The sequence below is a fragment of the Spea bombifrons genome, chromosome 11, assembly GCF_027358695.1.
Source record: "Spea bombifrons isolate aSpeBom1 chromosome 11, aSpeBom1.2.pri, whole genome shotgun sequence".
NCBI classification, from domain to species: Eukaryota; Metazoa; Chordata; class Amphibia; order Anura; family Pelobatidae; genus Spea; species Spea bombifrons.
In genome coordinates, this window is record NC_071097.1 from 23,230,947 (window position 1) to 23,249,228 (window position 18,282).

The 18,282-nt window shown below is 36.3% G+C and overlaps 1 protein-coding gene across 1 annotated transcript in view; it reads left to right on the forward strand.

Annotated features, from left to right (window-relative positions):
- The window catches only part of PCDH15 (protocadherin related 15), a 280,874-nt gene that overhangs the window by 186,558 nt on the left and 76,034 nt on the right, over positions 1 to 18,282 (forward strand). The window contains exon 11 of the mRNA XM_053451264.1: positions 14,369 to 14,575. Within this exon, the coding sequence (XP_053307239.1) occupies positions 14,369 to 14,575 (207 nt within the window). The remainder of the gene's footprint in view (positions 1 to 14,368; positions 14,576 to 18,282) is intronic.

An 18,282-nucleotide genomic window follows, 5' to 3' on the forward strand; every position in this document is an offset into this window, starting at 1 on the left:
TAATGACTCCTCTATACATTTTCTCATTTTAGAAAAGTCAGCTTTTCTAAAATCTAAAACTTTTGTTTTTGTGTGGTGTGACTCAGTCACTGTTTGTATATTAAACCACACAGACTGATGATCACTAGATCCCAAACTTTCACCTACAGAAATATCTGTTAACAAATCTCCATTTGTGAACACTAAATCCAATGTGGCCTCCTTACGAGTTGGTTCCTCAACCACCTGTTTTAAAGATAATCCCAATAAGGAGTTTAGAATATCCGCACTCCTGGTACAACCAGCTACTTTCGTTTTCCAGTTCACATCAGGGAGATTAAAGTCACCCATGATTATAACATCCCCCTTCACTGTCATTTTAGCTATTTCCTCCACTAGTAGATTATCGAGTTCTTCTACTTGTCCTGGGGGTCTATAAATCACACCTATGCGAGTTACTTTACTTTTGCCAAATTGTACTGTAACCCAAACCGACTCTAAGTTCTCTTCACCAACTTGTATTAAGTTAGATTTTATGTTATTTTTCACATATAGGGCCACCCCTCCCCCTTTCCTGCCCTTTCTATCTTTTCTATATAAAGAGTACCCCGGTATTGATATGTCCCAGTCATTTTTCTCATTATACCATGTCTCAGTAACAGCCACTATATCAACATTCTCAGTTGCCACAACTGTTACAAGTTCATGGATCTTATTCCCTAAACTGCGAGCATTTGTAGACATGACCTTCAGCTTGTCATTTAACACCGATGCTGCAATCACTTTCTGTCCTTGCTTTGGGGGGCAAAACATATGCTTCTCCCTATTATCTTTATAGACCAAGCCCCCAGATCCACCCACCTGGTTACTAAGTAAATCGCCTTCCCTTTCTATACTGTCTAACCCGGTATTTATTCCCTCCCCCCCCATTCCTAGTTTAAAATCTCCTCCAACCGTCTAACCATTCTCTCCCCAAGCACATTGGACCCTCTTGCATTTAGGTGCAATCCATCACGACTATAGAGATTGTACCCCAAAGCAAAATCAGCCCAGTGCTCTAAGAACCCAAAGCCCTCCTTCTTACACCAAGACTTCAGCCATGCATTTAGCTGCCTAATCTCCCGCTGCCTTTCTGGTGTAGCACATGGCACAGGTAGTATCTCTGAGAATACTACCTTGGAGGTCCTTTTCTTAATCTACCCAAGTCCCTAAAATTATCTTTTAGGACACTCCATCTTCCTCTTACTATGTCATTGGTGCCAATGTGCACCAAGACAGCTGGATCCTCACCAGCCCCTCCCAATAATCTATCCACTCTGTCCGCAACATGCCGAACCCGGGCACCCGGGAGACAGCAAACCATTCGGTTGCTGCGATCAGAGCTACAGATTACCCTGTCTGTTTTCCTGATTATTGAATCCCCTACCACCACAACCTGCCTGGGCTTTCCTTCCTTTCGGATCCCCTGCACATTGGATGAGCTGCTCTCCCGGCTGTTAGGGAGAACAGCTTTTTCCGCAAAGCCTACCTCTGAGTCTGCCTCCCCAACATGCTCACTTAAAAGGGCAAATTTGTTGGGAGGGAGAGACTCTGGGCTGGCTTGCCTCTTCCTCTTCCCTTCCCCACTGCAACCACGTCTTACTGTCACCCAGCTATGTGCCTGACTCCCTTCTGACTGATCTCCTCCCTCATTGCTAGGGGCCCCATCTAAACTTTGCTCAGTGAGCAACAGACTCCTCTCAAGGTTGTCAATCTCTCTCAGTGTTTCAATGTGCCTCTTAAGAGCACCAACCTCAGCTTCCAGAGAGACCAATTGATCACACTTACCACAGCGATATGGACCCAGGAACTGCTGTTCCAAGCATGCATACATATGGCATGATGTGCACTGAGTGAAATCTCCAAGCTTGCTCATTCTTTATAAAGGGACGCGAGTATAGAATTTAAACAGTTGCTTTATGTCACTTACCCTCCTTGCTCTTGCACTCTTGTGTTGCACTAACTGCTGTGGTGCACAAACTGGTCACTTACAGAAAGCAAGTCACTTAGAAAATGCAAGCCCCTTACAGTGAGCAACCACTTCCTTATATACAGAGCAACACAGTTAATTGATTATAAACCCCACCCTTAACTAATTACACTATAGAAAATGGGAGAAAAAAAAAACCAAACAGTTAATGCAAAACACACAGTTTTTTTTTTTTGTTTTTTTTTGTTTTTTTACCACAAACCCTTCAACCCTCTTGTTGCTGGTTGAGATACAAACCCACTGTTGGTATACTTATAATACCACTTCTCTGCCGCTGCTGTGGTGCACAAACTGGTCACTTACAGAAAGCAAGTCACTTAGAAAATGCAAGCGATAGCTAACCATTGATTACTTGGCTAATAAGAGGTTCGCCACAGAGGAGGCACCTCAACTGATCTGCACCCTAGGCCGACACCTTATTACATATAGATAGGGCCAGCCCTGTGTAAAGGACAACCTTAGCTGGAAACAGCTGATTTTTAATGGAATATCTTAATAAGCATACAGAGATCCTTTATCAGCAATCATCACTCCTGTTTTCCAATGGCACGTTGTGTTCGCTAATCCAAGTTTAAGTTTAAAAGGCTAACTGATCATTAGAAAACTGTTTTGGAATAATGTTACAGCAAGAAATGTCCTTGTTTTTCATGAAAACAGCTAAACGACTGCATACATTTTAGCGATAGTATAAGTAAGCGGTAGATATGGGGTTATAGTCTGTCAGTTTATATTTTTTTACATTAGTTTTTAGCGTTATCCATAGATACGTTTGAATATTGATTTCTTTATTTCTTTGAGGAAAAATCAATATAGCATGTGTACATATGTTGATAAGAGCCTGTTTTGATATGTGATGGAAACATTGATATTTTGTCACGACAAATGTAAAGATTGATTGATTTATGGAGTCCCTCAGGGTTTCAAAGGGTGCATCTTAAGTTACATTTTACACCATTACAGGACTGCTTTTAGAATTACACTTCTACATTACAAATATAAAGTACAATATTATAGTTTAGTTTGATATGACAACAAAATGACACTCGATAGATGTTATGTTATTAAAACATACAAACAACAATAGTTAATGCTCTGGCCAACAATTTGAAGGCTTTAGCAATATAAAATTTAGACAAAAATCCAACTATTATTTTTTTGTATTTTATAATATGTACAAAAACAGCTTTTTTGAAGCATGGGTAATGCTAGCTAAATGTTGGTAATATTTGTTAAATCCATGGGAATTTTAAATAAAACAGGCAATGGAGGGTACACATGGTGGGTATGTATTAAAGCCTTTGTGATGTTATGATATGGAGCAACCTTTAATTGCATTGTTCTAAGCAACTTGCTAGGTAAAAAAAAAAATACCTGCGATAACATATGCTATGTTAAGTAATCTTTTCATGCAAACGTGTAGCAATCAATTAGTTAATGATGCAGTTATCACACGTTTTGTGTCTAATTAGATTCCAGCCAGCTGCTGCTTCCATGCAAGAATGAACTCCTGTTAAGCATCTGTTGACCCTTAGTTTTTAATCATTTAGCAGAATAGGACTCTGGTTCGTTACAAGTCTTTCATACCTCACATTTTTCCATGGTTTTACATGTCATATGGTGCTGTAATCTTGAAGAACAAGGTCAAGTCTATGTTGTTCTGTTGCCATGAAAAAGGCTACCTGTTTCCAGGTATTAAAATATGGACTGGGTTAGAAACGTCATACACATTTGGTGGCAAAAATATAAAATAATATGAATGTTAAAATCTGATGGTTCAAAATGTGTTTTTTAGTTGGTAAAGGTCCAGCAACAAATATCTAACCACCATTCAATACCATGCCTTACCTATGGAGGTAGTGACTGCATGTTCCTTGGATGCTTTTATGAATTTCTTATTGCCAAGAAACTTTTTTAAAGGTACGCATAGTAATTTAAAAGTTGTTGATGCAAAGATTATTGACTGCCCATGGAGTCCTAAAATAGTTCTTTTCTCCCCGCTGAGCTAAATTGTTATGTGTTTTTTTGTGGACCAGTGCAGTTAGGGATATCTTGAAAGTTTGAATTGTATGAATGTATGCCTTTTTTAGCCTTATCAATTCATTACTATTAATTCATATATGTAAAATAAAAGAAACACGCCAGTCTGAAATGTGGTCATTGGCCATACATTATGTAGTCATGATGATGTAAGCATGTTCAGTTCTTGTTTAATATAGCAACTGAGAGCTATACAACACCTCCGGATTCAGAGACATGTAATACACTACTCATACGGATGGCACAGTGTATAGAAGCAATTCAAAGAGAACCTGAAAGTACACAGGATTTAAAAAGACGCTTGTTGTAGCTCTAATGCTACAATAGTGGGCCACTTCATCAGAAATGTATGTGTGCGTGGGCCGCACTCATTTTTCACTGAGAGAAAATATGGCCTTTTAGCTTTATAATGCATATTAACACAGGGTTAATTTGGCGATAATGAAAACAGCAGTGGAAAAGTTTTTTGATCAACTTTTATATGTCATTCTATCAATATTGAATTACTTAAACAGTAAAACAAAGTCAGTCCACAAACCATTTAATACAAGTTTAATCAAATAAAACTGCACAAAGCTGGAGCACACTGTGGGTACAAGCTGGATTTAAGATGGCTGACGAACACTGGAGGCAGGGCCAGATTCAGACACCAGGACAGACTCTGTCACACTGACACCCAAACACACACACACCAGGACAGACTCGGCCACACCGACCCCCATACACATACCAGGACAGGCTCTGCCACGTCGACACCCAAACACACACACCAGGACAGCCTCTGCCACACCAACACCGAAACACACACACCAGGGAAGGCTCTGCCACGTCGACACCCAAACACACACACTAGGACAGCCTCTGCCACATCAACACCGAAACACACACACACCAGGGCAGGCTCTGTCATACCAACACCCAAACACACACACCAGGACAGGCTCTGCCACACCGACCTCCAAACACACACACCAAGACAGGCTCTGACATCTAAACACACACACATCAGGACAGTCTCTGTGTAACCTTTCCCTTTCTGGGTAACAAGTCAGAAAGACACAGGCGCAATATTAAAATTACAAATGAGAAGAGTCTGTCTGTCACAGTACATCAAAGACACTAAACAGTTACTGCGTTTGCAATCTCCAGATACATCTTATGCACACCATCTATTTCAATATCTATTTCAAATAAAATTAAGATGCTAGATTTTCTATTTTTTTAGTAGCACCAGACAAGATACATTCAGTAAATGAAAATGGCAGAACCACTGAATATACACAGAAATTAGAAAATAATTTATGCATGGTGATGGGAGAATGGTAGGTGTGTGCATTGGTAAAAGCCGAATAAACACTAGTTGGGATAATGAGTAATAATTTTACAGTATACCGTACTGAAACATGTAAAGGAGTTGTAGTGGTAAGACATTGAGGCAATTATTTATATTAAAGTCAATAATATACTCCCTAAGTGTTAATTTAAGGCTGATAAAATTTATGTTTCATGGCAGCGTTAGTATGACATGCTTTTAAAGGCTTTTTGGTCTAAAGCAATTCATTATTTTTATTGCCAGAAAAATTCTATTATTTTTGTTACTTTGTGTAGTAATTCAGCTATACTGCTACAATAACTGCAGATGAGAGTATAAAGAGCAAAAACATTCCATGCTTTTAAATAGAGTTTATTTTAGTCGACACATAAACGTACCCATGCCGTATTAGCGTGACTGATGGATCATTACTGAATTCCGCCCTCTAATAGTTTTGCCTTCGTTGTGAAATGCAAATAAACCTGATAAGATTTGTATTTTTTATTATTTCTGCCATTGAGAACTTGGGAGCTTTTTCTGTTGCAACCTATCTGGGTCCGACAATTAAGCATTCCCAGAAAAAAATGTAATTGTAGTACTAGTGATTATGTTATTAATGCTGTATTTAGTTAGAAATTGTTAAAGTAGGTGGAGCAGCACCATTAATTATAAACAGAAACAAGTTTTGAACAACGTGATATTTTGTGCTTATGTAATTTTTATGCTTATGTAATTTCAAGAATGTATTCATTTTAAGTGTATATATGTTGAATAAACTATATAAAACATGGCCATGATTTAACGTCTACATTCTTTAAGAGGTCTGAGATGTCAGTTAAATAACCTCATGCAATAAATGATTTAGTAAAGGTGAAGTGGATATTATAGAGCTGTATCCCCTTGTATTAAGATAATGACAGGCTAAGATAAAAGACAACTCAAGTATTCAGCAGTTTGTCATAAAAAGGGTTCAGGTCAAAGTTAAACCACCTGTCATTATGAAAAAATAGAACATTAAATATATGGATTGTTCACAGCCTAATAAACCTAATTTTATGCATAGTGCCATTATCGTCTTTCCAACCTAGACCCATTTTAAAACTGCCCCCAGGCATCAGCTTTTCTCATATGGAAACTAATAAAATTACAGTATCTTTAGTAATTCTTAGCGGTTTGTGCCTTTTTATAGTTTTGGTTTTATTGTTGTTATCATAAGATATTATAGTGAAATTGTTATACTTTTTGCATATACCTCAAAGTTTACTGTCTTCAATTATAAAAAAGATAATGGTTATACACATATATTCAGCTTCTGTGCAGTTAAGGGCTTTTTGGTTACGTGATATCTTCCATACTCGAGATGTTGTAAATAGGACATACTGATTTTTCACATACATTATAAAGTCATAATATAAATAAATTCATAATCACGGTTATACTTTTATCCATACATATAAGAATGATTTTCTAAGGAATCACATGACATCATGTGCTCTGTTTGACAGTACCCTTAGGGTCAGGAGCATGGAAGATACAAAGTCACGTGATCTGCACCACATTTAAAAGTCTTTAAAGTTTTCCAACTGATATAGCAATTTTTGAACAATTATTCTAAGCAGAGTACAAATGCAAATACTGTTTTTAGTATGGACCACCTCTGTAACAATGTTACTGAAATAGTTTACATTAATAATGCGCAAGATTTTTTTTCATTAGTAAAACAATTTTGTTGTTTAAAGAAGTGAGTCTCCCCTACTGGCCGTCCCCAATAGATGGCTGATGTTTGCACATGACCACTAATGTTTATTGGTGCTTTTGTGAAACCCTTCATTATTATTATTATTGATTGTCTTGTCTCAATCCTCCTTTTGGATTATTATCTACTTGTTTTAAAGCTATGTTTTTCCACTTATAAACAGCTCCTCTAGTTATCCCCCCTTCTCCACGTCTCAGTTGGTTCTAGGTGGGATACCAAGACTCAATAAAGTTAAATAGCTTACACATAGCAGCAGGCAGTGGGCAGCAAGCAGCTGAGCTGCCTTGGAACCCTGGAAAAGGGATAACCAGCGATGATTACCAGGGTTTTATCCTTGCAGCCCTGGTTACCATCACAGTGCTATTAGATTTAGTAATGCCATTACAGTCTGTCTTGATTTTAATGCAGTTGTGAAATACCAAATAGTTATTATGCCTTTAAAGCTTATTTGAACATTAGATTTATGCTACATTGGTTTGATTTTTCATCTTTTTAGGGTATACATTTGGGAGAGAAATTTCCCTTTATTGCCACTTTGTTAAAGATCCGAGTTATTTGGAACAAAATACCACCCTCCTGCTACAATGTCCTACCATATTTATTTAAAAGTGGAAAATCTTAAGATCATAAGGCAAAAAAGTCAACTTATTACTGCTTGTGTCTTAATCACTATTGTTACAACTGCCTTAATGTATTGTTCACCTATTTTTGTATTATTTTTATTAGTTTTTATTTTGATCAAAACTCTGTATATATAGTGCATATGTCACCAAAGCCCTTAATTTGGGTTACAATGTGGAACCAGAGCCCCTTGGAGAGGGAGGGATGAAATTCATTGTGGGTGAGTGATAGAGCTGATGTTCTACTTTTGTCTCTTCCTATACTAAACCAAACATTTTATCTGTCATTGGCAAAATGACACACCCATGGCTACATCTCCAGGAAGAAAATCTTAAAGAGTGTGCAGAGATGTGTCAGCAAGAGGTTACAACCATGGTACACAATGGGTACTCTGCTTCCTCCAGTGCTTCTCCAAAAGTCATAAGATGAACTAATGAATTTCGTGCTAACCTAAGGTTATACTGCATTAAAAATAACATGATGTGTGTGGTGCAATTTGAAGTTAATTATTAAATACATTTAGAAATTGAAATGTTATTTGAGGAACTGCAAAGCATGTAATTCAGTACTATTATTACAACCTGCTGGGCATTCTGAATTATTGTAAACCAGCAGGCTGCATACAGCTATTTCCAATTGTGGCTTCAAAGAGAGAGTTTGTTTTCCATGTTTACAGAAAATTTCCTCTAAAGCAAAGATAGCGTACACGTGTCAAGATATTGAGGTGCTGTGGTATGGCATGTTTGTAAATAGAAAAAACATGCAATATTCAGCGGAAAAAGTAGCAAAAGATGAGGTATAGCTCTCAAACATTCAAATATGCTGCAGATTGGTGCACTTTCCATGGATTGTCTCGTACAAGGTCCATTATACGTTGTATTGTTTCTTCTAGCTATAAATCTATTGCATATGTATTTAGGTCCTGAATGGCTATGTTCATAGCAAACAAACCTTTGTGTATCATCCCCTTATGTGGCACATTACTGCCAGATGAAAGCAGCTGAGAAGGTTAAGGCCTCAAGGAGAGCTATTTTTTTTTATCCACTCGTGCATGCATCCCTTTGCTGTGACACAATACCGTGTTTGAAGTGGGTGGTATGTGAGCTTCAGTGAGCTACAACTTTTCATTGCCTTGTGACAGCAATTTCATGTTCAGGCTCACCCCTGCAAGGTCATATATCGTGACTACAAGGTATTTCAATTTTATCTCTTGTTTTCTATTTTGATCAATTAATTTACTTAAAGTACAACAAACATTATGTTAAACTTAGTCTACTTATTGAGTTTGAGTGAACACAATGATGCATTACATGGAGTGTGCAGAACCTGCAAGTCTATACAGTGTCTAAAAATATCGTTTTCTAAAGATGTTGCAAGCACATAAGCATTGAAAAGAAATCTAGAAAATGATCGTTGGGCTACTCCTACCAAAAACTAAAGTGAACTAAAATTCTCATAATTATATGTTAAAAGTACCAGCACCTACAAAAAAGACTTTGAAATTAACCACTAACTCAAAAGTGATTGAGTGTTGCACCCACAAATAATGGTATGGATCTCGTCGTGTAAAATTATGCAATAAATGACTTTTGTTTCTATTTTGTGTTTGCATGCAGTTTATAATAACTTTACAACATCTTCTCCATATATTTGGCTCTGCCAGTGCAGCTGCCGCCCCTGGCACTAGCGTTATGCTAACCGCCTTGACTTCATTATGCAGGAGGAGTAATTGTGTTCTTCAATATTTAGATTTATAAGAGTTCTACCACATCAATTAGTTAGGCTTTTGTTTTTTCCCACCCATTTAATTTATTTAGACATCATTGTCAAATTGATGTTTGAGATAGGAGCCTACAAGTGTAATTTTTAAATATTTTGTATGACTTCCTACTACCAAATGACTGCCAAAATGACTACTTATAAATTAGTTAAGAGGTATGGTTTTTTATGCCAACACTTTGCTTGGTAAATTCAATAACATGAAAAAAGACCTGTTACTGAATGTGTTTTGTTTTGATTAATGTTATTCCTGGAAATTGTTCTCTGTTCAGCATATGCAAATCTGAATAGGGTTTTGATGAGTGGATTTAGAATGCTGTGTTTAACACTCTACTTCCAATTCTATGTTAATGCCCTCTTCTTTGATCATGATATATGTTTCATCCACTGACCTTCAGTAAGGTCACGTTGGTTCCTTTTTGGACAATAGACCTCTGGATCTCTGATGTCCTATAATTTTTTTGTGCCGGAAATAAGAGACAGAGCTCCTTTGTTGCCAAACTTAATCACAACTTAGGTCTCCCCTAAGAGACAGATATAACGGCAGGCTCAGAATTGGATGGGGAGGCCTAGAGCATTATTTCCTATAAATAATCCCTTGGTGGAGCGATGAGATTGAACAGAAGGAAAAATCAGATGTCTATATGTCTTACTACTGGCACCTTCTTATTTGAGTTGGCCAGTTTTGTTATATTGCTCCCGTATATGCACCATTGTATTTGCACCAGCAAAAGGATGCACAAGGTTAAAGAATAAAAGAAAATGTATACAGATACAAAAACGTTCAATGATTCTTACAGTCACTTCAGCCAAGAAATTTATTGTACAAAATCAATCACTCGTTGGAAGATTACAAAACAGTACTGCATTTGTTTACTTTCTACATGAAGACATCAATAACTGACAGCAAAATTAAATCTTCATTTACAATACATTTACAAAGTGTAGGATGCAATATCATTGCTTTCCCCCCTGAATCTATAGTCCATATCATAAATGTCCTATGCATTTTCAAGTAACGCACACAAAGTCTTAATATACACTAGAAATGATAATCATAAAACTTTATATCAAAGAAGGCAAGCTAACCAACATTTCCGATACATTGTGTCCTACAATCACCTTACAGGAAGCCTTGAAGCCATTCATAGCTTTTCTGAACTTTTCTGCACTGAACATCTTTATGTCTTTAAACTGTTTATATATTAAGTGAAAGGATCAAACTACAGTTTAGCAAAGCAATGGGTAATATAAAAAATTACAACATTATAATGACACTGCCCTTATGAAGTTCCAAGGGGAAAGTGATTAGCATTTTTGGTCTAATCATTAATGTTAAGCTATAAACACCAAAAGAAATAAACTATATATAAGGTTAACACTCTGCAAACGCTTTGACCCTCTAATAGCCTTCATTTGCAGCTCTCAAAGTGAATTTGGTAGTCAATTCGGCACAGCATATCTCCAAATTAGATTGGGCATAGCGGACAAGACTGGACACTGCTAAAACTTTGAATCTGTGACATACACCCATAGTCTATCCTGTCAATACAGAGCAGTATGTTTATGAACTTGCTTCTTGTTAGGTCGATTATTATTTTGCTTAATATAAGTTATGCTTTATAATGGTCCAGTCTTCAGGTGACCCCTATTTTATCTTTAAGTATGTAGTGCTGTATGAAAAAACTACTACTCTATTTTGTCTGTGTATGCCCTAAAAATAATGTATAATTTAAGGGTTCTTTTTCACTTGGATTAAATATTCACTGTGCTCTTAGCAGAGCTATCATTTTATTCTTTTATTCCGAAGGTTTAAAACAACACAGAGACTCTTAAAGGGTGACTCCAGCTGTCATTTGCAGCTTAATGCATACTGTAGCATCATGGCCACTTTAAATTTTCATAATGTCCCTTTTGCAAGTACATGTGGTGATTCTATATATTATATAAATTATTTAAGAGGTATGGTTTTATATGCCAAAACCTTGCTTGGTAAATTCAAGCATGAAAAAAGACCTGTTACTTAATGTTGAAGCAAGAACATTAACCAGGGGTTGGCTGGCCTGGGGGGAGGGGGGGCAGAGGGACATTTACCCCCAGACTGCTCTAAGAAAAAGCCTCAAAAAAGGTCCTTCTTGGACCAGCCCACTGGCAGAAGCAGGTAAGTTGCAGGGTCACATGAACTGAGCTAAAGGCGAGGCGGCTCAAACACTTTGTGCTAGAAAAAAGCCTCTGGGAAGGTGAGGGGAGGGAGAAAATAGAGGATGAGGGTGTGAGAGAAAGGGTAAATGAGTGAGTGAAGGAGGCAGTTAGGAGGGAATGAGAGAGATGATATGGGTGTTATAGAGAGAGAGTATGTATGCATGTATATATTTTATAGTAAATGTACATGTGTTAGCATGAGTGTGTTTGTGTGCTATAGGGAGAGTGTGACATGAATGTGTATGTGAGTGTGTGTGTTAGCATGAGTCTATAAATGTGTGTGTTAGCATAAGTGCATAGGTGCACTGTGTATGTAAATGCGCATGTAAGCATGTGTGTGTATTAGCATGAATGTATATGAATAAACGTATATGAATGTGTGTTTGAGTGTTCTAGTTTCTGTATGTTTGTGGAATGATTGTGTACATATGAGTGTTAGCGTGAGAGTGTGTAAACATATGCCAGTGTATATGTTACCAGGGGAGTCCACAAGGGCCCGACAGGGCCACTTGGCTTTGTGTCACATGATAATTAAGTGTTACTGATGAAGATTGTGAATCAGACGAAATCTTACTTGATAAAAGAATTATGTCTGGCAAGAGTTTGGACATTCAACACTAATAGGAATGCTGTTTCTGATGCTGCATTTACATATAAAAGTGCTCTATTCATCACAGTAAGCTGTCTTTTGGGCTTCTGTTGAACTGTACTGTATTTTATTTTGTGTTCTTCTCAGAACCTAGACATAGTTTTACAAAACCAAGGAGTCATTTTGTTACTTAAACTAGTCAACTTGTTCAGGCTCAAGCTTTCCCCACACCTACAATTTACTAATAAGGGAAATGAAGGTAATAGATGGTGTTATCACCCTTATCCTGCAGCAGTAAACTGCTAACACTTATAGTATCACACTTCTTAACCCATGCAATTACTCTCAAAGAAGACAGGGATGTGTTTTGAATGATTCTTTATATCATTTCAATAGTAGTGAGTTTGTAACAACTTATTTTCCCTTTTGTTATCTTTTCTGCTTCTTTCGTTTTTCGTTTATATAAATTGGATTCAACAGTATTCCGCATGTTTGCGGTTGACAGCAATTGTTTCTAACAAACGTCCTACTGTGATATCACACACCGTGCGCAACTGACCTTAATTAATAGTAAATTGCTTTTGTGACTGCAGGTAGGCAGCTGTATTGCAGGTGATTGTTCTGCCAAATATGATGGGAACAGTACAAAACTCAAACAGAATGGAAATGTTACATCTACGCTGTTTTAATACAAAGCTTTAACCTCCCAACAATACAGACATTTAATAAGTAAGATAAGAAATTACAGTTCTATATTATAATGTGTCATTTGCACATTTTTCTCACTCAGAACAAATATACTTGGAAACTATCATTATATATTTTACAGAAAGATTTATGCAGCTCTCAACAAAGCTTGAAGCAATGGGGTGTTGCCATATTGTATTTGATTACAGTGTTCAGAACCTTAAATCCAGGTTAATGCACTAATATGCAGACCCCTAAATCAGTGGGGAATTTCAATATAAAGTTTAACCCCTTAAGGACAATGGGCGGTCCCTAAACCCATTGAAAACAATGCATTTTGAGCCCGTACATGTACGGCCTTTGTCATTAAGGGGTTAAAAGAAAGACTTAGTGTTCTGTGAGTCTTTGCTCCAGCTTTATGAGTGATCCGATACCCAGTATACAGTGAGGTTTGGGACAGAATCAGAAGTGATTGAATTGTTACTCCTAGAAACATGTCTCTAAAAGGAATTGGAGAATCTGCTCTGAGCAACCATCATGGCCATGTACAATGCTTTTGGAAACATGAAATGTGTTTTTAACTATTTTTAATAATTTTTTTTTAGATATGGTAAGTCTATCTTATCTTAGCCATGTACTGCAGAAAAACCAGCTTAATGACTAGCTTCCTGGTAACATTTCTAACCATTCTCCTTAATCTTCCCTTACAAAGGCTGACAAAACCTGCCGCCATGGTGGTGCCCCCATGTATACTTAAGGTGGTTCCCATTACATATACATTACGTATATTTATATACAGTATATTGCTATTTAGCCTAGAAGCATCATTCTATAGATTTATCGCGTATTCTGAATTAGAGAATTTCCATAACTGAGACAGTTTTTAATTGCATATTTTACAACGAAATGTAAGTGATACATATTTGCAGTAAATGTCATAGTAACTATTTTATTTTGCTGTGTGTGCATCCTTGAAATGCTGCTTGTTTTTTTTTTCAGTGGGCTATAAAGATTTTCAATTGAGCACTAATAACACAGGGGAACAATCATGGTTTATTGAACTAAAGTGATTCTAAGTGGTATCTTATGATGCCCCTATGACACGCAGAAGTGTACTGTGTTTTCTTCTAACATGTATCAGAGATTTCATATAAGTGCATCAAAAAGAACTGAAACCAGAAGTAAAAGCTTGTGTATAAATGGATGCTATTTTACTTTCTTCTATTTGTGCTGTGTGATGTTACTTTTACCTAAAGAGAGAACAGCGTGTGCTCTTGGACTCATAAATATGGTGTCAGTTAGATAATTTTGTTTTTAAAAAAAATGTTACAGTGAAATGTCAAGTTAGGAAGAATTATGGTATCTCTTGTTTTCTAGGCAGAACAGGACAATGGCCACCCGCTTCCAGCCTTTGCTAGCCTCCATATCGACATTATGGATGAGAATAACCAGGCCCCCTACTTTACTTATTCTACATATCAAGGCTATATAATCGAGTCATCACCTGTGGGAACAACAATCTCTGAAAATCAAAATTTGACTGCTCCCTTACAGTTCATAGCCCTTGATAATGACGTGGAAGAGGTGAGTTTGACTTTTATGACTTTTTTTGGTAGGACGCTACTCAACTTGCAGCCAAATCTATTTGAGAAACATTTCCACACCAAAGTTAGTAATCATGTCAAAAAGATGCTGGGTGTATATTATTTTTGCTTGAAAATAAGTAGGTAGGTACTAAGGGTTATGAGGGTTATAAATATAATATATATATATATATATATATATATATATATATATATATATATATATATAATATAATCATAGTTATTAGAATATTAATTACATTTTGTTGGCTGTTAATGGTGATAGCATTTTCTTGTAAGAGCAGTGTACATGAGATATGAATATATTTTTCATTTTAGCTGCAAGTTTGATTCACAGTATACCATATGTCTAACCCTTTTATTATATATTAATAGATAGAATGGCTTCTGTTCCATCAAACTCACATTAGTGAATCAAAATAGCATAATCATTTTCTGTAACCAAAGATAGAATGTACTACTTGCTAATGCTATGAATGCAAATACTACATTCTGTGAGCATTGCCTTTGCCCTTGATGATGTTTCATTGAAGCTGTTTTAGAAAAAAAAAGTACAGTCCAATAAAATGTTCTTACTGACCTTAGTATGGCATACAAAAAGGTATGAGACCAACCCTACCAACCCTGCAGCGTGTTCCTACTCACACCAACTCACACTTCCCGTTACCATAGTGGTCTGAATGGTGTATGCCCAAGGTTTGGGCTGGAGAACTCCAGGAGAAGCCCCAGTTCTCCGGGTCAACACCCAAATAATCAGGGTTGCGAGAGAGTCTTGATACACCCCACTCCCAGGAACACCCACTGACAGCAGCATGCATATAAGAGAGATATGATAGGTTAAAGAAACAATGGCCTTCTGTTTTAGAGTTTTTCTAAGGACGGTTAGAAGTTACAAATTTAGATATCTGGGATTTCTTTTTAAACAAAGGGATCCAGGGAGTCTTCATATATTAATCTTGTAATATGCCATCAAATTATTGTAATTATTCAAATTGACTAATAGAGATAACTGAATGCCTCTAATATCAGGTCTTATTATTAACCAGGAGGTTAAGTTTTTCTGAGTTAAGTTACATGTATTTAATCAGGGAATGCACCTGGCATGTACTAGTAAGACAGACACCACTTGTCTGCCCCAATATATTTGAGTGAGAGTAGAATACAGTAAGAATTCCCAAGGGCTGATCTCCAGACTGGTCAACCATTGGGAATTTAGCTTTTCACTCTGAGATTGGTGTAAAAACCAGTAGATTTAAGGCCAAACTCTGACAGTCCGTGAGTATGTAAATTGGGACAACCTAGCCTACATGCCTTTTTTCCTAGGCTAATCATATTGGCACCAAGCCAGAACATTTTAGTATAGAGAGACTACAAACATATCTGTACAGTATAGCATATTTAGATAAAGGGAATGTATTCACTCTATTCTTAGGGCAAAGTTTCTCTCATCAGGTCTAAATCAAAATCTACAAGAAAGATGAATCGTAAACATAAATTATATATGCTATAAAAAGCCTTTTTGTTTAAGCAGAAACTGATCTCGCTATATATTGTGGATATTATTTCATGTTGACAACAATATTTGCACAATGCCGAATGGAAGCATTTGCATATATAAAAAAGTGTTATATTTTCGGATGACAGTCTGTCCAGGCTAGGGCTTAGATTATACATACATTAATACATAAGCATGTTCAAAATAGAAAAGTTAGGAAACTACTTGTGATTTACTGATTTCAACTTGATTAACAGCAATATAAAATATACGACATACCCAAACCACTGAACCCTTTGCCTTGGGATCTGCATTATGTCACTATGCTATCAAAACTGTCCTTATGCTTTACTGCAGCAAAGTCAGCTACGTTCATTTAAAATCAACAGTCGTGACTGTACTGCAAAAATGCTAAGTCCAATAACTAAACAGATTCTTGCTGTAACACTAAGTAATTGTGATATGTTTAATATCTTGCAATTATGGCAATAAACTAATTTAACATACTACTTAACATGAAAGTAATGCACAGATCCCTATCAATGACACCACAAACTCCTAATATTTTCTGGATAATTGCCAGTGCTGCATCATTATAAAAATACACAGGGAACCTTAAGTCTGTGGTCCATATCCACAGACACAGTAAAGGAATATAATTTTGGGGGGGGGTGTTAGGTGCTTCAAAATATGTTCTTAAAACAATATATATATATATATATATATATATATATATATATATATATACATATATATCATAAGAATTTTTTAATGCCACAAGGCTTTGATAAAAGTTCCCAACCTCCTCTAGCGTTACTTAAGATTTACCTGTAATTGATTCCGATGACAACAGATTGATTCACTGTGACCTTTTCATTCATGGATCATATATGTCCTACTTCTGAACTGCACTTAAAAGGCACAGAGCATCGGCATGGTGTTACATGCATTAGATCTCTTAGAAAATATGTAGTAAGATTGACATTTTATAACCAGTTGTGCATGAATATCTTGTGATAAAAAAGCCTCATATGCTAGTTCATTCTGTGTGTTTCCAGGTAAAACCAGGAAATATATATTTCTATAGTTTTCTTTAGAAACGTTTTTGAAATAAAATTAAGCAACATAATATCGTTCTATAGCATGTGAGAGTGAAACTTCAGGGAAGTGTCATATTTATCACAAAAAACATCTATAATAAAATAACACAAACCATGTATGCAAATAGTATATATAACATATGTACATGCAGAGTGCCAGAGAACAGAAAAGTGCATAAAATAGCAATAAACATGACTTGTGATAGCATTATTATATATGTATATATGTACCATGTTGCATATCTATATGGCTCATTTGTTTTAGTTGGCATTAGATGTCAAAAATAAGTTAATAAAACTTTTATAAAAAGATCAGCTTACTTAGACAAAACCTTCATTCCACCTCTTAGCATTTTAGTGAAATAAACCATTATTCAATCACATAATCACATAAAATGAACACAGAAACTCTTGAGAAGCCTTTTGATTCCTATGGCTGCTATGAGTGGCTGCTTTTGTGTCACTTGACAAGTTAAATAATTATCTGTTAATGGGAAGCTTTAGGAAACTAAACCGTATTCATGTTATTAATATTATCTTTTATTTGTACCGCACCAACAATTTACACAGCGCTTCCTGCAGTACATACATTCAAACAGTATGACAAATCTAGAAATGACATACAAACCGGTACATTAGGTCAAGAGGGCCCTGCTCTCAAGCTTACAATCTAGCGAGGTACTAGGAATGTTCTTTCTAATGCTACTTTTAATTACAAAAGTGTTACATTTACCAGCGTAGGTGGAAAAAACATTTGTAATTATGAAAATTGGCAAACATAAAGCACATATTAGAGTTGTACATTTAAAAAAATCAATTGTCCTTGTTAAAATGCGTTAAAGTGTGTTCATAATTGAGGTATAATTGGGTTTTGCTCTTTTGGAAGAAGACAGCAGGAGTTTCTCATTGCTCTTCCCGTTGCAATACTACTTTAAGACAGATGAAGTAGAGTGGAAGGGAAAATGAAGGTTGGAAAATAAAATAATTGCCAAACCTACAAAAACTTTTACTTTTATTAATGTATGCCAGTTTATGTGTGGCAATTACATGTGCGTAGGGTAGCCCTGATTAATGGGAAACGCTAACAATAGA